The 18857-nt window shown below is 34.2% G+C and overlaps 1 protein-coding gene across 2 annotated transcripts in view; it reads left to right on the top strand.

Moving 5' to 3' along the window:
• Window positions 1-18857, top strand: part of KCNK2 (potassium two pore domain channel subfamily K member 2) — a 269015-nt gene that overhangs the window by 69585 nt on the left and 180573 nt on the right. The window contains exon 1 of one of the 2 annotated variants that reach the window (XM_074309152.1): window positions 600-708. The exons of the other annotated variant lie outside the window; for it this stretch is intronic. Coding sequence (XP_074165253.1) covers window positions 600-708 — 109 coding nt within the window. Of the gene's footprint in view, window positions 1-599; window positions 709-18857 lie in introns of those variants that run through there. 2 annotated transcript variants of the gene reach the window in all.

Raw genomic sequence — 18857 nt, forward strand, 5'->3', positions numbered from 1 at the left:
ATGTGAATTAGATCCAAGGTAATTTATAGGGTCAAGACCCTAACAGCTGACAAGATGATGAAATAAGTCAAATAGAAGGTAGTACTCTTTGTATGACTGACACTTCTTCTTTTTTGAACATATAATTTCTTAAAAGTTTTCTAAATGTCACTTCTTGCATATGTCATAATTTTTAAGATATTGTTGGTATATCTACCATACCTTTTCTCCTTTCCTTTTGGAAAATTTGCAACTATCATTCCTTAATGACTGTGGTTTACTATAAATTGTAATCATATAGCATCACTGGGAAAATGATTTAAAATATGGTTTTTTTGGTGGGTCATGGATGGTTTGGGATTTATGAAAGCACTACATACTTTCCTAAATGTCACCCAGCTTGCTCTCTTCCTCTTATTCAATTCTGGGCTGAGTTCATTGCCTCCCTACAGTGCCTGTCCAAAATACATGCTAGTGAGCTGCCCACTTAGCCTAGAAAAAAGAGGCATGCTTCATTCATTTTGTTTTTCCTTTGTGGATTGTTAGACTTTCTCTTTTGAGTGTCGTGACTCTCATTGAAGAGGCTCTGTAGTATTCTGAGGCTTGATGCAATCAGCACAATGTCATCTGAAAACAGGAGCATCAGGAGGACCTCACCATCTATAGGGAATCCCTCTTCCATTTGGACTCTGCATTGGACATCTTCCATGATGGTGGCAAATACCTTTGGTGAGTATACATATCCCTGTTTTATGGCTCAATTAAAAGTAATAGTCAGAGGGTCATAGAATTAAATAATCTGTTTTTATATATCTCAAGGGAGAAATTTTACAATCATTGGAAACTCCTTGCTGATGGAGAGCCTTTACATCAATATTCAGTTCTATTGTATCAAGTGCTTTAATCTAACCAATAACAGAAAATTTAGTAGGATCTTGTATTCTTTCTACCTTTCATTTAGTTATGTAACTAAAATCATGGACTGCTATAAAAATCAATCAATCCATAAACATTTTTAAAATAGTTACTCTGTGTTAGGCATTGTGTTAGTGCTGTGCTATAAAAAGAGGCATAAGGCAATCCATATTTAAGAGAGATGAAAGAGTAGCCATGTGGCTTGGTAAATACTGATGTTATTTATATTACCTTTTTTTTTAGTAATAAGCTGTTTATGATTTTTTTTCTATTCACTTGTTATCATGACCCCTCCAGATATCTGCATGATTGGTTAATGAATCAAATTATTTTTAGCTACAGTATAGATTTCTTCTTTAGTCTGACCTAGCTGGTCTTCTCATCTTCATTTTTAATAAGGGTCATTTCTATATTTAGCACATTGTCTTGAAAATATATTGTTATCAATAATGAAAATCACTTATATAAAGATCGGTCCCACTCTCTGTAAGTTATCTTCTAATTTCATCTATAAGTGATGTTGAGATACACTGGGTTGATTAGGTTCTATGCCAAGCCTGTTGCAGATTCATTTCCTACTCTACCACTTTTGGAAACTTTTTGAAGCAATCTTGCTCATAATCTTTTACAATCATCCACTGTAAGTTTTGCAAATGATTTTAAATTCAAAATTGATATTTCTTTTACCTTCCATATCCCTTTGCATGTCTAGGAGATCAATTATTTACTGCCTCAGGTGATTTTTGGACTCTTTCCCCCCTCAGTGTTTGAACTACTTACTGTTCATTGCTTGTGGAAAATAGCAATAATTTATATTAACACCTTTTCCTTAATCATTTTTCTGTATCAATAACTTATTCAACTAAGTCGTGTTATGATGTTGTGATTGTTCACAGTGTCTTCTCACTTTTATCCTTTTTAAAACTTTAACATTGATTTTGAAATTTGCTCCAATGATCAGTAGTCTGACTGCTCATATTTCGTTGATTTAGAAGTGACTTTCAAATCAGCAGCCATCATTTTCTGTTTCTTAACGTATAGTCAAATTTACTTTTTATAATTTCAAGTATTTATCATATCCAGCATCTCCTGATTTGTTTTTTTAGCAAAAGCATTTTTAATAATGTTGATTATGCTAAAGCCTGTTTGTGAGGGCTTTGACAATTATTATTATTTTGTAAATCAAATTTTTTGATTATAGAGTAATTTGATCTTTCAATTAAAAGAGATCTAGGCAGGTCATTTCTTTAGGATTATTTTTTCAGCAGCTATTTTGAGTTAGTGTCTTTAAAAGTAATAAAACTAATTTCTTTAAAAATCATTATTATTTTACTAATTAAAATGTTTCTATCCTAATTAATATGTAGGATCAGTCTCAAGAGGGCCATTGTTCAAAAGTATTTTGCTCAGCATCTTACCATACTGTTTGAAATTTCTTCCCTCTAAAGTCAAAGTTTTAGAGGTAGCATATTGTAACAACCTTGGTTTAAATAATAAGCCCTGAAGAAATTGGTTGAAGAGATGGATTTATCAGATTAGATAGCTACTTATTATCTAGTCTTCCCTGAAAATGAAGTCTTGAGCAAACATTTTGATTGGAAAAAATGTTAGGAAGAGTATAGAGCACAAAATCACTCTTTAGAAGAAAGATAGGGATCACAAATGTAAGCCCAGGGCTAGGGAAGAGCCTGGGGTTTGTGGGGTATATACCATAGAATGAATGTCCAAAAGCCAAGAAAAAAGTATAAAATTGAAGCATGGCTAGAGGGCTATCAAAAGTATACAAAATTAACTTTCTGCATTTTATAACATTGCCAAAGATTAGTCAGGATCAGCAGTTTAATAGAAGAGAATAGCTGAGGCCAAGTGTGTTTTGTCTGGCAAGATTTTGTGCAGGAAGAGTCCTTAAGAGAACTAAGAGGGGTAATGTTGAGGATAGATCTATGATTGGGAAGAGAGGAGCCCAAGGAATGATCCCCAAAGATTTGTAGAGAGGATGATTCAGCAAGCTATTGTTGCTGTCAGGGAACTTGACTAGGATTGTGTGTGCTCACACCATGAGATGTGCAGACTTGATATTATTACCTGCATCACTCAAGCCAAAACACCACTTTCACTTGGTGTAACTAGGTAATTAAGGCAGAAGTATGAAAGGCTTTGTTGTTGTTATTGTGGTTTTGGCTTGGATGCTCAGGATAATTGCCTCAGTTCTAGGATCATGGGGTTTAAAGCTGGAAGAAGCCACACAGATCATCTGGGCCAGCTACTTTATTCTGTTTTATTATTTATTCTAAAAGTAGTAATCATCCAGAAAATCTGATATTAAAATACATGGATCCCCTTTGCCACTCCCACCTCCCCAATTCTTATATGAGATCATAGACCACAGACTGTGTTAACTTTAAGGGAAAAACAATAATATCCTCTTTGTCTTAGAGTACTCTGCTAAACTTTGTTTCTACATTTTTCCTTTGTTTTATCATTCTTATTTCATATCATTCAAGTCATTTTCTATGTTGTCCTGATTCTACTTTTTTTTTCTTAATTCAAACTCCATTCAATAAGCATGAGTTATGCAAAGTATAGAGCAGTAGTTCTCAAAATGTGCTTCAGGGAATCCTGGGAGTTTCTGAACTCTTTTCAAAGGTTATACAAATTCAAAATTAATTTTTTCTAATAAGATAAATACATGTAAGTATAACCCAAATAAACAAAAAACAACTTTTTGGACAGATCCACAATATTTTTTAATAATATAAAGATACTGAAAGCAAAAGGTTGACATTATTGTAGCAAATAGAGAGCTAGCCTCAGAACCAGGTTCACATATTGCTTCTATTAAAAACTACATGACTCCAGCCAAGCCATTTAATGTCTCAATGATCTAGGCTATTCTTTGTATCTATAAGTTATAAATAGAGTGCAATGGGAATTTCCTTATGTGAGAGTTTTATATATTGGCAAAATACATCATATACTATGCTAAGTTCTGAGATACTAAGCAAAAAGGAAATAGTTACTGCTCTGCATCATTTCACGTTTTTGTATATTCATTTTCTTTTTCGAAGTCAATATTTTTCATTGCACAATTATATTCCATTAGATTCATATATTCTAATTTGGTCAACCATCTCCTACTCTGTAAATGTGGAAGATTTTCCAGTTGGTTTTGTTTTATTTTTACTTTCTAAGCAAAGGTGATATGAATATTTTTATGTTCCTAATGTTAGATAGTCAGCCCTATTGAATTTGTAGAGGCTCAACCACAGGTTGACAGTTGGATAAAGATTTTTGGGCAGTTAGATATTACAGTGGATGGAGTACTGGGTCTGGAGTCAGGAAGAGCCATCATCCTGAGTTCAAATCTGGCCTGAGATACTTACTAGCTATATGGTCCTGAGCAAGGAAACTTCACCCTGTTTTCCCAATTTCCTCATCTGTAAAATGATCTGAAGAAGGAAATGGGAAACAACTATAGTTGAGAAAATCCCAAATGGAGTCATGAAGAATTGAACATGACCGAATTGATTGAACAACAACTCCAAAAGACCATTCACTAATTTTTAAAAGTTATTGAGAGAATACCTAAATTAAAAATCCTTTAAATTAATTCAAAGTAAGAATTACTTTAGTATAAAGATTTTGCGGTGTTTTATTTTTTCCTTCAATAACATTCTAAACGAGCTCTCATTTTTGCAGGTGAGGAAACTGAAGTACAGATGTGATCTGCCCAAGTTAATACAGAGAATAACTTCCAGGGTCAATATTTAAGATCCTCTGACTCTCAAATTTATTTTTTTGTGGTAGTGGTCCACATAAAAATAGACACAGCTTAAAGAAAGCAAAAATCTTGATTTTTGTCCTTGAAAAAGTCAGAAATCTCCTCCAAATGAAGTTTATGATTCTTCAGCCTTAATTCTTAATTGAGCAGACAGAATGAAGAGTATCTCTCTCCTTGGGTAATTCAAACAGAGATTGCCCAAGTTTAACAGGCTGAGGCTTGTTTTGTATTTTCCTAGGGAGCTTTTCTTTACAATATAGAAACACTGCATGAAGTGTCTTGGAAAGTCCTTTCCTTTGAGTCTGTCAAGAATCAGTTGAGTCTGATATCCAAGAATCTAAGGACATTATTGTGGTGACAAAAGTTCTTGATATTTAGGTCCTGTTAAGCTAAGCTTGTGTTCTTATGAGGAAAGATCTGGTTGGAGTGTGGTTATTAGTACAGAAGTGTTTGGGCCGAAACCCAGCTCTGGCAATTATGTTAAATATCCCTAAATTCCCTTGCAGTTTCAGCTGGGAAAAGGTATAACCTCTCTCTCCTATATCCCTCTCTTGTGCTTTCCTGTACTAGCATGTTGTGTAGCATAATGGTATAGTGTTTAAATAATGACTGAGTCTTGCCCATAGGTCATGTAATTACTTCATTCACTTGTATTTGGTGAATGGATAAAGGATATCTGTGAGTGAAATATTAAGGACATTTGGAGATATATGGTGTGACAGGCGTGTGAGTTTACAGGAGGACACAGATATAAAAGAACTGCAAAACTGATAAAGGAAAAAGCCACATTAAAGCTCTAAGCCATTTGCCCCAGTGCACACACAAATGTAGTTCACTATATACAGAAGCATCTTGTGCCTGGGAGATTTAATCAAGAGGGAATTCTGATTTGCCATTTTAGTTCTGAAGTCCTTTCCTTCTATGACCTTAGATGAACCTTTGTACATATCTTGGGTACTTATTGTTTTCTATGTTTTATTAAAATTATTTCTGTTGGATGACATTTTTCAATAGTATAAGCCTACTTTAACTCTTAAGCAAGTCATATGCTAGCTAAGTAATTTTGACTGTCACAAAATGGACAACACCTTCTGAGTTTTGTGCCTGCAGTCACAGAACATTGACAAATCATTTTATAAAGCCAAAACCAAATCCATTTAATTAGGATTAGGAGAACTTAGTTTTTAGAGCAACCCTGTGGAGAATCTTGTTACTACAATCAGGAAGTCAGTTACTAAAGTCAATTCCAGGGAGTTGTGGAAGCAGAAAGCAAACAGTTGCTTTATATGACCTCAGTAAAGACTAAGACTCTTTCCAATATTGAGAGGCTATCTGAAGGCACCCTACAGAAGTAAGAATTCCATTCGCTGGGTTGTTGTTGTAGCCATTCAGTCATTTAAATTGTGTCTGATCCTTTATGACACCATTTGGGGTTTTCTTGGCAAAGATACTGGAATGTTTGCCATTTTCTTCCCCAACTCATTTTACATATGAGGAAACTTAAGGCAAACAAAATTAAGTGACTTGCTCAGGGTCATATAATGAGTAAGTGTAGATTTGAACTCACAGAAAGGTTTTCCTAAATTCAGATTTGGCACTCTATCCAGTGTACCCTATAGCTGCCTACTTTAGCTCTTAAGCAAGTCATATGCTAGCTAAGTAATTTTGACTCACAAAATGGACAACACCTTCTGAGTTTTGTGCCTGCAGTCACAGAACATTGACAAATCATTATAAAGCCAAAACAAATCCATCATTTATGTAAGGTTTTAGTTTCTAAAATCAAGATGAAATATCTGGCATATAGTAGGCATTTAATAAATACTTGCTGATTGATTTGATAAAATAATCTGTAAATCATAAGAAGTATCACACTGGCAGAGTGTATTCAACTTCCTAAGTAGCAGGAAAACCTAATTTTTTTCCTTCAGATTTCTACAAATGGCCACATTTGTATTGATTCTGAAGCAGTTCTATTAAAGGAAAAATAAACAAACAACTTAGTGAGGTCAAGAAGACTCAGCATTTGTCAGATTTGTGAATAGGAAAGACACATGGAATGTGTTAAAGTAGTGAAAGCATAAAAGTAGAAGACCAAAATTCTTTTACTAACTAGACTTGCAATGGTTCTCATTACATACTAAGACTTTGGGCAAGTCAAGACATCTAGTTTTAGTTTTCTTTTTCTCTTCAGTGAAAATTAAGGGCCCTGAAGCTAGCAGGTGAAAAGGGCTTTGTCAAAGCAAGGTGCTGTCATAAAATTATTTAGGCAATTAAATAGCAAAGATCTCTTGTACAAGTAATTACTTTGCTTCCACAAATATGCCATGACTTCATGGAAAAAACTTGGATGGTGCAACATCAGCAGTTTTTGTTCTGCATTGGAGATGTTCATAAATATCCTTGGAAGAAGAGCTGGAGACAACTGAGCAAGTATATGCTCCTTCTAAACTTGCAGCATTTATATTAAATTTATTTCAAAGGATCCATGTGGTCATCTTTTTTTCCCCCTCAATGTTTGAATAAATCACAGAGTGAGATAAAAATGGAACCAACCGGGATGCTTTTCATGTGGATTTCAGAATGCCATACTCCCAGCAACAGGGTCTGTTAGACCATGTAAAATTAAGGTGATCAAATGCTGACTCTTGTTCTGGTTCAGGTTTTGGCAGAGACTTCTGATTCTTGATCCTAATTTTAGAACGTCCAGTTCATAAAAGAAATATTTAGAGATAACTGAGTAAGCCAATGTAGTTAGTGGGGATGTATTGAGGAATTGCTCTCACCTTCTTATTGACCTTAATTGATCATGATTTCATGATGGGAGCAGCAGAGAGTAGGGCATATTCTGGTATTGTAGAAAGAGATTTTCAAATTAGATACACTTGAGTTTGAGTCTTGATTTCAGCCTGGGATGTGGTAATTAATCCACATAAAAATATGCCATGGACAAGTACCCACAACTCAAATCATTCCTTCCTCCCTATACATACCTTTCATACAAATTTCCTTATTTCTATAAAGACAGCCACCATCCTCTGAATTACTCAGGTCTGTTACAAAGAATCATCTTTTATGTTAAAATCCCTAACCAATTAGTTGCCAAGGCCTGCTGATTCTATCTCTATGGCATGTCTTATACTTTTATTCTTGTTTCCTTATATATGGTCACAAATAATTAAAGCAACTAGCATTTTTATGGTACTTGAAGTTTGTAAACTGCTTTACGTATTATCTCATTTAATTCTCTCAATGATTCTATGGGATACGTGCTATTATTTACTAGTTCTGGCCCTTATCACCTTTTCATTGGAATATCGTAGTATTCTAGTAATTGATCTTCCTTCCTTCTGTCTTTACAATCTATGATTTTTTTCATACAGCTGCCAAAAAAGAAAAAAAAAAATCTGCTAAGGCATGGGTCTGACCTAGTTACTCCCTGTTCAAAAATCTTCAGTGATGCCTTGTTGCCTCTAGGATGAAATACAAATTTGATAGCCTGACATTTAAGGGCCTCCACAATCTGGCTTTGACTTACTTTTCCATCCTTCTCATTTTATATGCTCTATGTGACTGCCAAATTGGAGCACTTAGTTATTTCCTGAGGTTAACATTCCATCTCTTGACCCTTCTCTGATAGTGCTCTCTCCTTATCTCTAATTTCTACGATTCTTTCCTTTCTTCCTTCAATCCCTAACTCAATCAACATTTATTAAGTGCCTGTTCTGCATCTGACACTGAACTAAGCTTTGGAGTTACAAAAAGAGGAAAAGATAATTCCTGCCCTCAAGATTCCTACAATCTAATGATTCAAGGGTTATAGGTGTCACCCCCTTAACCAAAATTTTCTAACGCACTGTGATTTCTCCCTTGACTTGTTCCCACTCTACTATATTTAGTTGTAGATATTTTTAAATCTTACAATAGACTATGTCTTTTAGAATATAAATATTTATTTCCATTCCATCTTTTAATCTATAGCATCTAACAATTCAAGAGTCATAGATTTTATGGTGCTTAGTAAGGTTGTGGTCAATTGAATTAAGATCGAGTAAGCCAAAGTAGTGGAGATATATTAATATATTTTTCTTGATCTTACTTGACTTTGATTTCACAATCTTGAATAAATTTTGATCTTCCTAAGCCTCAGTTTCCTCATCTCTAAAATGAGAGTAATGATTCTTATTCTTTCTGCCTTCCAGGGTAATTAATGGGTGGATCAAATGGGATTATAAGTAAACACTTTTAACCTATAAAACATTATAAATATGTGAGCTATCACTAGAGGGCCTTTTGATTTCAACCTTGGGTTCAAAGTGTTGCACTTTGGAGGACAGGGTCTAGAATACATTTTGTCATCACATCTGGACCTTATAGAACAAGCATCTGGACTGAAGGAGACTCTTCCTCCAGAGAGAAGTCACTAAATAGGTCCCATAGCCTTGTGGTTAAATCCTAAACTGCCTGAGTTATTCAGATATAGTGTATAGGGAAAGAGTTCAAAATCTGAGATTGATGCAGATGACATCCATCAAAAAAAGCAAAAGAAACACTACAGTTAATTACCAAAGAAGGTTGGCAAGACATTTTGGAATCTGTGCAATGCACTATTGGCTTTCTTTCTTGGGAAGAATATCAATGGAAAATACTAATCAGGTTTTTTTCCATATACCAGTCATCCAAAACCAAACCACCACAAAATTCAACTTTCCACTGTTGGGATAGATGTGAAAAAGGGGAAAATAGGTAGTTTATACCACTCAGAGTTATATGTGGGATGCTAAAAGATTTCCATAAACAAATTTTTAAAAGGAAAAGCAGGATATGGTTGTGCTGTGTGTGTGTGTGTGTGTGTGTGTGTGTGTGTGTGGTATATGAACAACTGCTGTAGGTCTTTGCTAAAAGTTCATAGAATCACAGAATACAGGAGTTGGGAAGGCATCTTATAAACTCTGTAGTCCAAACCATATCTAACCAAAAATCTCATCTACAATATTCCTGAAAACTACTAATCTATTCTCAATTGAAAAACCTCCTGTGAAGGGAACTCACTAATTTCAAAGGAAGTCCATCCCATTTTTGAACATTTCTAATCATTTAGAAAAAAAATCCTTCAATTTCTTTCTGTTCTATATTGTTCTATTCAATGGTGCCAAGCAGACAACTCTAACTTTTCTTTCACTTGTCAGCATCTCAAATAACTGAAGACAAGCGATTATATTTCCCCCTTCTGCCAGGCTAAACATCTTCCATTCCTTCAACTGATCCTTATATACCATAAGTTACTTTTTCCATACCATTCTGCTTGCTTAAGCTCTTGTCAATATCTTTCCTAAAATATGCCACTTAGCTAAAAACAATTCTGCAGATGTGATCTGATCATGACAGTGGACAGCAGGAATATCGCCTCCCATGTTCAAAATGATGATGTCTCTCAATGTAGCCTGGGATCACATTCAGCTTTTTGCTTGCAGTGTCACAGTGTTATTAATTCTGAGACTATATGCCACTAAACTCAGAGATATTGAATTGTAGTTTTGTCAGTCTGTCCTTTCATTATGAAAATGAAATTTTAAACTCAAGCATAGGATTTTAAATTTCATTACTATATATCAGCTTAGTAGATTCTATGCTATTGAAACGTTTTAGAGATCCTATTATTCAAAATGTTAATTTTTTCTTCCTTCTCTCTCTGAATGTTTTTCTCCCTCCTTCCCTGGAGGGGACTTATCTCCTGCACTTCTCTCTTTTCTTAGCTCCATCCTCTTCTTTCCTATCTCTCCTACTTCCTCTTTCTTCTCTCCCCAGAAGATACTAGGCAATAATTTCTTGATTGACTTCATAATTTGATCCTTAAAAAAACAGAGAAATTAGTAAAGGAGAATTATTTTTCTGGATCTAATTTTCCCCTAAAAGAGAAACATTTGGTGTTTGGAGGTAGAAATCATGGGAAATTTCATCTTAGAGTTCACATGCACATCTCCATATACCATGGTAATGATAGCTGTGGAGCTATAGTATACTGGGCACTTGACATAGTATCTGATGATTTGGGTTTGAATCACCTCTCCATGACTTACCATCTGATTTTATTCAAGTCATTTAATCTCTTAGGGTTTTGTTTCTTTATGTGTAGAAAGGAGGGACTAGAATAAATGACCTCCTGAGTTTTTTTCAAATTAAAAAAACAACAACAAACTATGGTAAAATAGGAATAGCTCTGATTCAGGATGACCCTTTTTAGGACATTTATTTGTTGGGTTACCCTGGGCATGTCACTTTCTAGCCATCTCCATAAGATTACTAACCTCTCCACTCCACTCTACAGCTGTGGGCCTAAGTCTAGTCAAAAGGCTTTGATGCATGAGCTTCTACTTGATCTTGCCTAGGAGCTAGGCATCTAGAAATATTGTGTGCTCTTCCCTCTTTTCCAGATTTCTATTTGTGTTTGTTTTTCTCTATTAAAATGCAAGCTCCTTAAGGGCAATGACTGTTTTTCTTTTATATTTTCTTTCATAACTATCAGTGCATAAGTACTTATAAATGATTTATTCATATATCTAAGACATTTAGCCTCTCTGTCATCTTTTTCAATCTGAAGAGTATCAGGTGGGACCCCAGAATTATTTAATGTTTTGTTTCTTTAATTATTAATAACTTGGAACATTTATTTCATATTGTTGTTAATCATTTGGATTTCTTATTTTAACCAGTTCCTGTTCATATTCTTTGACTATTTTATTTATCTATTGGAGATGTTTCTTTTATATTTGAATCAGTTTCTTATATATCTTGGATGTGAAATTTTTATCAAAGAAACTTGTAAAAATTTTTCTCATTTCTCTAGTCCCCTTCTGATTTTAGCTTCATTGGTTTTATTTGTGCAGAATCTTTTTTTATTCTATGTAATAAAAATTATTTATTTTATCTTCAATGATCTTCTCTGTTGTTTAGTCATGAATTCTTTCCTTATTCATAGCTACAAAAACTATTTTCTTCCTTGTTCCTCTAATTTGTTTAATGATGCAACTTTTTTTTACTTTGTCATACATATTTTTAGAGTTTTCCTGTGTATATGGTGGGAAAATTGATTTAAACCTATTTTTTTCTAGATAGCTTTCCAGTTTCCCAAGAAAAAATAGTAAGTCATTAGTCCAAAATATGTGTGGATTTACCAAACACTATGCCACTTTCTTAATTTGTTTCTATATGTTATTTATACGATATTTTGTATTCTTTTAAATGTCAATTTCTTCACCTCCAAAATGGGAGTGATGATATTTCATTGACCACTTCACAGAGCTGTTTTGAGTAAAGCACTTTGTAACCTTTAAAGCACTAAGTAAATATAAGTGGTTACTATTATGATTCTACAAGGATAGAAAATTCAGTTCTCAATACCATGAGCACTAGAACATCTTTAGGTTTTCATGACATTCCACTCTCTTGGTTCTCTCCCCACCTGTGTGATTGATCCTTCTCATTGTCTTTTACTGAATCTGAAATCAGGTAATATCCATTAATCTTGGTGGACTCCAAGTCTCTGTCCTTTATTTATTTTTCTTTTCCCTCAATATTATTTCTTTACACTATTCCCATGGATATCTATACTTCTGACTTTCAGAACTATTTATCAATCCTTTATGTGTCTCTACCTCTAACCTCTCACATCTAACTTCCTGTTAGAGATCTTGAACTGATGTCCTTTAGATACCTTAAACTCAGCATGTCTAAGACTGAATTCATTATCTTCTCCAAAACCTCTTCTGTTTTATTTTCCTATTACTGTTGAGGGTACTAGCATTCTCTCAGACATCAAGTCTTACAACTTGGTTATTATCCTCAACTCTTTACTCTTACCTTCCATATGAAATTAATTTTCAAGTTATCATTTCTATCTCTGTAGTGTCTTTTATATATATTTTATGTTTCCTTTGACCATCTCCCATTGGCACCATTTCTTTACATGCCTTTTTCACATCATGTGGTACTAATGTTATAATCTGCTGGTTTATATCCCTGCTTCAAGTTTTTTCCCATTTCAAAGCCTTCTCCACATAGCCTTTATGGGAGATAGTATTTCTCTCATTCTTTGACTTATGTTTATCTTCAATTTTCTCCATTTTTCTTACTTTTGAATATGGAGCACAGTTTTTCTTTTCTTGCTTTAAAATGCTAATATTTCTTTCTGCCCAACAAATTCTCTAAATCTAGATTGTCTAGATACATCTAGACAATGCCTTCACTTTTTGATTTTTTTTTTTTTTTGTAGAGCAGATTGATGTACTATGATCTCAAGAAGTAGGAGAAACCCTAAATGTACTCAAAATACTTGAGTTCAAGAACTGTTTTACTGCTTAATAGCTCTGTGATGTTGGCAAAATCACCTCTTTAGCCTTAATTTCCTCATCTGTTAAATAGAGAAAACAATATTTTTATGAGCTATCTCACAGGGTTGTTTTGAGAAAAACAGTTAGTTAGATTATAAATTATTATAGGATTATGAGCTATCATTATCATCATTGCTATTATTCTTTTGTTCACAGTCATTGGCTCAGGTTACCAGCTCCACTGGCTCTTCTAGGGGTGATTCATTGGTTTAAGTGCCCTACAGTAGAAGCTCACTGAATGTCTTCTCATTGCATTATTGTATACAATATTCTATATACACATTATGAGTAATAGCAAGAAATTTAAGGCCCACTATGAACTGAAGCATGCAATAAATGCTAAAGAGGACCAAAAAAGAGTTTTTTTAAAGGTATGTTGGAGATAAACAGGATATAACAGGAACAGAGAAACATCAAGGAGAGAGTAAATATTTATTTGTTTGAGTTAAGTAAGAGATTCAGTTTTAGGGAGACCCTCCAGTTCAACATCTTAATTTTATAGATGAGGGACCTAAGACACAGTGCCTTTCCCAAGGTTATATAGATTGTGATGAAAGAGTTGGAATATAATTTGTTCCCCATTTCCATTTCTAGGTTCTCTCTATCATCCTAATTAAGTAATTTCTCTTCCTTTGAGGTTAATATGATACATATATATCACAATATTCTGGTGATTATTTTTTATCAATCTCCAGGATGTTCTAATTTTTTTCTTCAATGAGTTTAGTATTCCTCTCCTCTTCAATCCCTTTCGTCATATTTGGGAACCTCATCATATATACTGATACTCCTTACAACTCCCTAAAAATCCCAGTTCTTCAACTTACTCATTTCCCATGACCTACTCTTCCACCCCACTTCAACCACACACAAAGATGTTTATATCTTTGATCTTGTCATCACTTCCAAATATATGACTTTCATGTTTGTGAATTATGAAATTCTTTTAAATTGTCACAATCTATGATCACTTAATTGCTCTATGCTTTATAACCACACAGACTATTCTACATCATTACTGTAATTTCATATCCTCTACTTCTCAGGTCTTTCCCAGGTCAGCATTCTTATACTGTCTATAGTTCCTCATCTTGACCACTTAGAGAACTATTTCATCTCTATAATATTTATGCTTTGATTCCTTTGCTCTCTTATTTTCTAAAATGCTTTGCCCTAGCAATCCACAGGTCTGAATTACTTCCACCATCTGTTGCCATCACTCCTATACATATGTGTAATCTATCCAAGGCCCAACAGAGTACCTTTGACCACTGGCCTTTGCAGTGTCAACTCTACCCGGCTCGCCTCCTCTGAGACCTTTAAAGGTCTCTGGTCATGATTTCTTGAATCTATAGTTTAATAACCAGTAGCGCACTCAAGGACAGCCACATATAATCTTAAAAGTCTTTATTATACCTACTCACATAATGCCCTGACTTGTTGCCCTGAATTGTCAGCTCCCTAGTGAGAGCTTCCTGGTCTGAAGATCCACATATTCACTACCAGAATTCTTACCTCTCTGGGCTATCCATCAGCTTGGCTTAGCCACCCCAGGCTAGGGAGCCAGGTTAAAGAGAGCTCAAGGTTAAAGAGAGCACCTGCTGTCTGCAGTGGGCTTATAAAGGGCCTGTGAGGTCACATGCACAGCCAACCAGTGAGAGAGCCGTCACCCATTACGAAGCTATCTCAATATGGCCAAAATCCCACCCACCGGGCAGTCCTATATCCACAGAGAATACTTCTGGGCCACTCAAATCTCCTGTTGCACTGTCCCCGCCCATTTAAAGAGCCCTTACAATTCCCTTTTTCTCTTGTTTTGTGGGAACCGCATCTTAGTAAAATCTGAAGAAAATCATCAAGCCATGCTGATTAGGTCCACTAGAAATTTTTATTATAAAATCTCAATTGGGCTCTCACTGCAGCAAGGCAATGCTTTGTAATACCCTAAGTGACAAATAATCTCACCACAATGGCTGTTCCAAACCATTTTATTCCTCCTCAAGCTTCCCAGAGTTTCCCTCCTTTTTGCCTCTCATCAAAAATATATATATTTGCCTTATATTTCTTTAAAGAAACTAAAGCAATTCAGTGAGATTTCCCTCTTATTTTGTCTTAATAATATAATATTGCTCACCACTATATTCTACCACTATTTCCTCTTTCTTTTTTTAATTTTTATTTATTTATTTTTATTAATTTTATAATTATAACATTTTTTGACAGTACATATGCATAGGTAATTTTTTTTTTACAACATTATCCCTTGTACTCACTTCTGTTCCAAGTTTTTCCCCTCTTTCCCTCCATCCCCTCCCCTAGATGGCAGGAATTCCAATATATATTAAATATCTTATAGTCTATCCTAGGTACAATATATATGTGCAGAACCGAATTTTGTTGTTGTTGTTGTTGCAAAGGAAGAATTGTGTTTAGAAGGTAAAAATAATCTGGGAAGAAAAACAAACAAACAAAAATGCTCACAGTTTACACTCATTTCCCAATGTTCCTTTTCTGGGTGTAGCTGATTCTGTCCATCAGTGATCAATTGGAATTGGATTAGCTCTTCTCTATGTTGAAGATATCCACTTCCATCAGAATACATCCTCATACAGTATCATTGTTGAAGTATATAATGATCTCCTAGTTCTGCTCGTTTTAATCAGCATCAGTTGGTGTAAGTCTCTCCGAGCCTCTCTGTATTCCTCCTGTTGGTCATTTCTTACAGAACAATAATATTCCATAACATTCATATACCATAATTTACCCAAACATTCTCCAATTGATGGACATCCATTCATTTCCCAGTTTCTAGCCACAAAGGAAAGGGCTGCCACAAACATTTTGGCACATACAGGTCCCTTTCCCTTCTTTAGTATTTCCTTGGGATATAAGACCAGTAGTAGCACTGCTGGGTCAAAGGGTATGCACATTTTGATAACTTTTTGGGCATAGTTCCAAATTGCTCTCCAGAATGGTTGGATTCTTTCACAACTCCACCAACAATGCATCAGTGTCCCAGTTTTCCCACAGCCCCTCTAACATTCATCATTATTTTTTCCTGTCATCTTAGCCAATCTGACAGGTGTGTAGTGGTATCTCAGAGTTGTCTTAATTTGCATTTCTCTGATCAATAGTGATTTGGAACACTCTTTCATATGAGTGGAAATAGTTTTAATTTCGTCATCTGAAAATTGTCTGTTCATACCCTTTGAGCATTTATCACTTGGAGAATGGCTTGATTTCTTATAAATTAGAGTCAATTCTCTGTATATTTTGGAGATGAGTCCTTTATCAGAACCTTTAATTGTAAAAAGGTTTTCCCAATTTGTTACTTCCTTTCTAATCTTATTTGCATTAGTTTGGTTTGTGCAAAAACTTTGTAATTTGATATAATCAAAATTTTCTATTTTGTGATCAATAATGGTCTCTAGTTCTCCCTTGGACACAAACTCCTTCCTCCTCCACAAGTCTGAGAGGTTAACCCATCCCATGTTCCTCCAATTTATTTATGATTTCGTTCTTTATGCCTAAATCTTGGACCCATTTTGATCTTATCTCAGTATGTGGTGTTAAATGTGGGTCCATGCCTAGTTTCTGCCATACTAATTTCCAGTTTTCCCAGTAGTTTTTGTCAAATAATGAATTCTTATCCCAAAAGTTGGGATCTTTGGGTTTGTCAAACACTAGATTGCTATTTTTATTCACTATCTTGCCCTGTGAACCTAACCTATGCCACTGATCAACTAGTCTATTTCTTAGCCAATACCAAATGGTTTTGGTGACTGTTGCTTTATAATATAGTTCTAGATCAGGTAAAGCTAGACCACCTTCATTTACTTTTTTTTTCATTACTTCCCTTGAAATTCTCGACCTTTTGTTGTTCCATATGAATTCTGTTGTTATTTTTTCTAGGTCATTAAAATAGTTTCTTGGGAGTCTGATTGGTATAGCACTAAATAATAGATTAGTTTAAGGAATATTGTCATCTTAATTATATTCGCTCGGCCTATCCAAGAGCATTGAATGTCTTTCCAATTATTTAAATCTGACTTTATTTTTGTGGCAAGTGTTTTGTAATTTTGTTCATATAATTCCTGACTTTCCTCTGGTAGATATATTCCCAAATATTTTATACTATCAACCGTTATTTTGAATGGAATTTCTCTTTGTATCTCTTGCTCTTGGATTGTGTTGGTAATGTATAAAAATGCTGAGGATTTATGTGGATTTATTTTGTATCCTACAACTTTGCTAAAGTTATGAATTATTTCTAATAGCGTGTTAGTAGAGTCTTTGGGGTTCTCTAAGTATACCATCATGTCATCTGCAATGAGTGATAAGTTTGATTTCCTCATTTCCTACTCTAATTCCTTGAATCTCTTTCTGGGCTCTTATTGCCCAGGCTAGCATTTCTAGTACTATATTGAATAATAATGGTGATAGTGGGCAACCTTGTTTCATTTCTGATCTTACTGGGAAAGATTCCAGTTTTCCCCCATTACATATGATGCTTGCTGATGGTTTTAAATATATGCTCCTGATTATTTTAAGGAAAAGTCCATTTATTCCTATCCTCTCTAGAGTTTTTATTAGGAATGGATGTTGGATTTTATCAAATGCTTTTTCTGCATCTATTGAGATGATCATATGATTTTTATTAATTTGATTATTAATATGGTCAATTATACTAATAGTTTTCCTAATATTAAACCAGCCCTGCATTCCTGGTATAAATCCTACTTGATCATAGTGTTTATCCTGGGGATGATTTATCTGAAGTCTTTTTGCTAATATCTTATTAAAGATTTTAGCATCAATATTCATTAAGGAGATTGGTCTATAGTTTTCTTTCTCAGTTTTCAATCTACCTGGTTTAGGTGTCAGTACCATGTCTTTGTCATAAAAGGAATTTGGTAGGACTCGTTCAATCCCTATTTTTTCAAATAGTTTATATAGCATTGGAGTTAGTTGTTCTTTAAATGTTTGGTAGAATTCAGATGTAAATCCATCTGGTCCTGGGGAATTTTTCTTAGGGAGTTGGTTAATAGCTTATTCTATTTCTTTTTTTGAAATGGGACTATTTAGAATACTTACTTCTTAATCTGTTAATCTGTGCAAGTTATATTTTTGAAGGTATTCTTCCATTTCATTTAAGTTATTGAATTTATTGGCATAAATTTGAGCAAAGTAGCTCCTAACTATTGTTCTAATTTCCTCTTCATTAGTGGTGAATTCTCCCTTTTCATTTTCAAGACTAACAATTTGCTTTTTCTCTTTCCTTTTTTAAGTCAGATTTACTAAGGATTTGTCTATTTTGTTGGTTTTTTCATAGAACCAACTCTTAGTTTTATTAATCAATTCAATAGTTTTTTTTACTTTCAATTTTATTAATCTCACCTTTTATTTTTAGAATTTCAAATTTTGTGTTTGTCTGGGGGTTTTTAATTTGTTCCTTTTCTAGCAATTTTAGTTGTAAGCCCAATTCGTTGACACTCCCTTTCTCTATTTTATGCAAGTAGGCCTGTAGAGATGTAAAACTTCCCCTTATTACTGCTTTGGCTGTATCTCACACATTTTGGTATGATTGTCATTTTCTTGGGTGAAGTTATTAATTATGTCTATGATTTGCTGTTTTACCCAATCATTCTTTAGTATAAGATTATTTAGTTTCCAATTATTTTTTGGTCTATTTTCCTCTGGCTTTTTATTAAATGCAATTTTCATTGCATTGTGGTCTGAAAAGGATGCATTTACTATTTTTGCCTTACTGCATTTGATTTTGAGGTTTTTCC

Source organism: Sminthopsis crassicaudata, chromosome 4 (genome assembly GCF_048593235.1).
Source record: "Sminthopsis crassicaudata isolate SCR6 chromosome 4, ASM4859323v1, whole genome shotgun sequence".
NCBI classification, from domain to species: domain Eukaryota; kingdom Metazoa; phylum Chordata; class Mammalia; order Dasyuromorphia; family Dasyuridae; genus Sminthopsis; species Sminthopsis crassicaudata.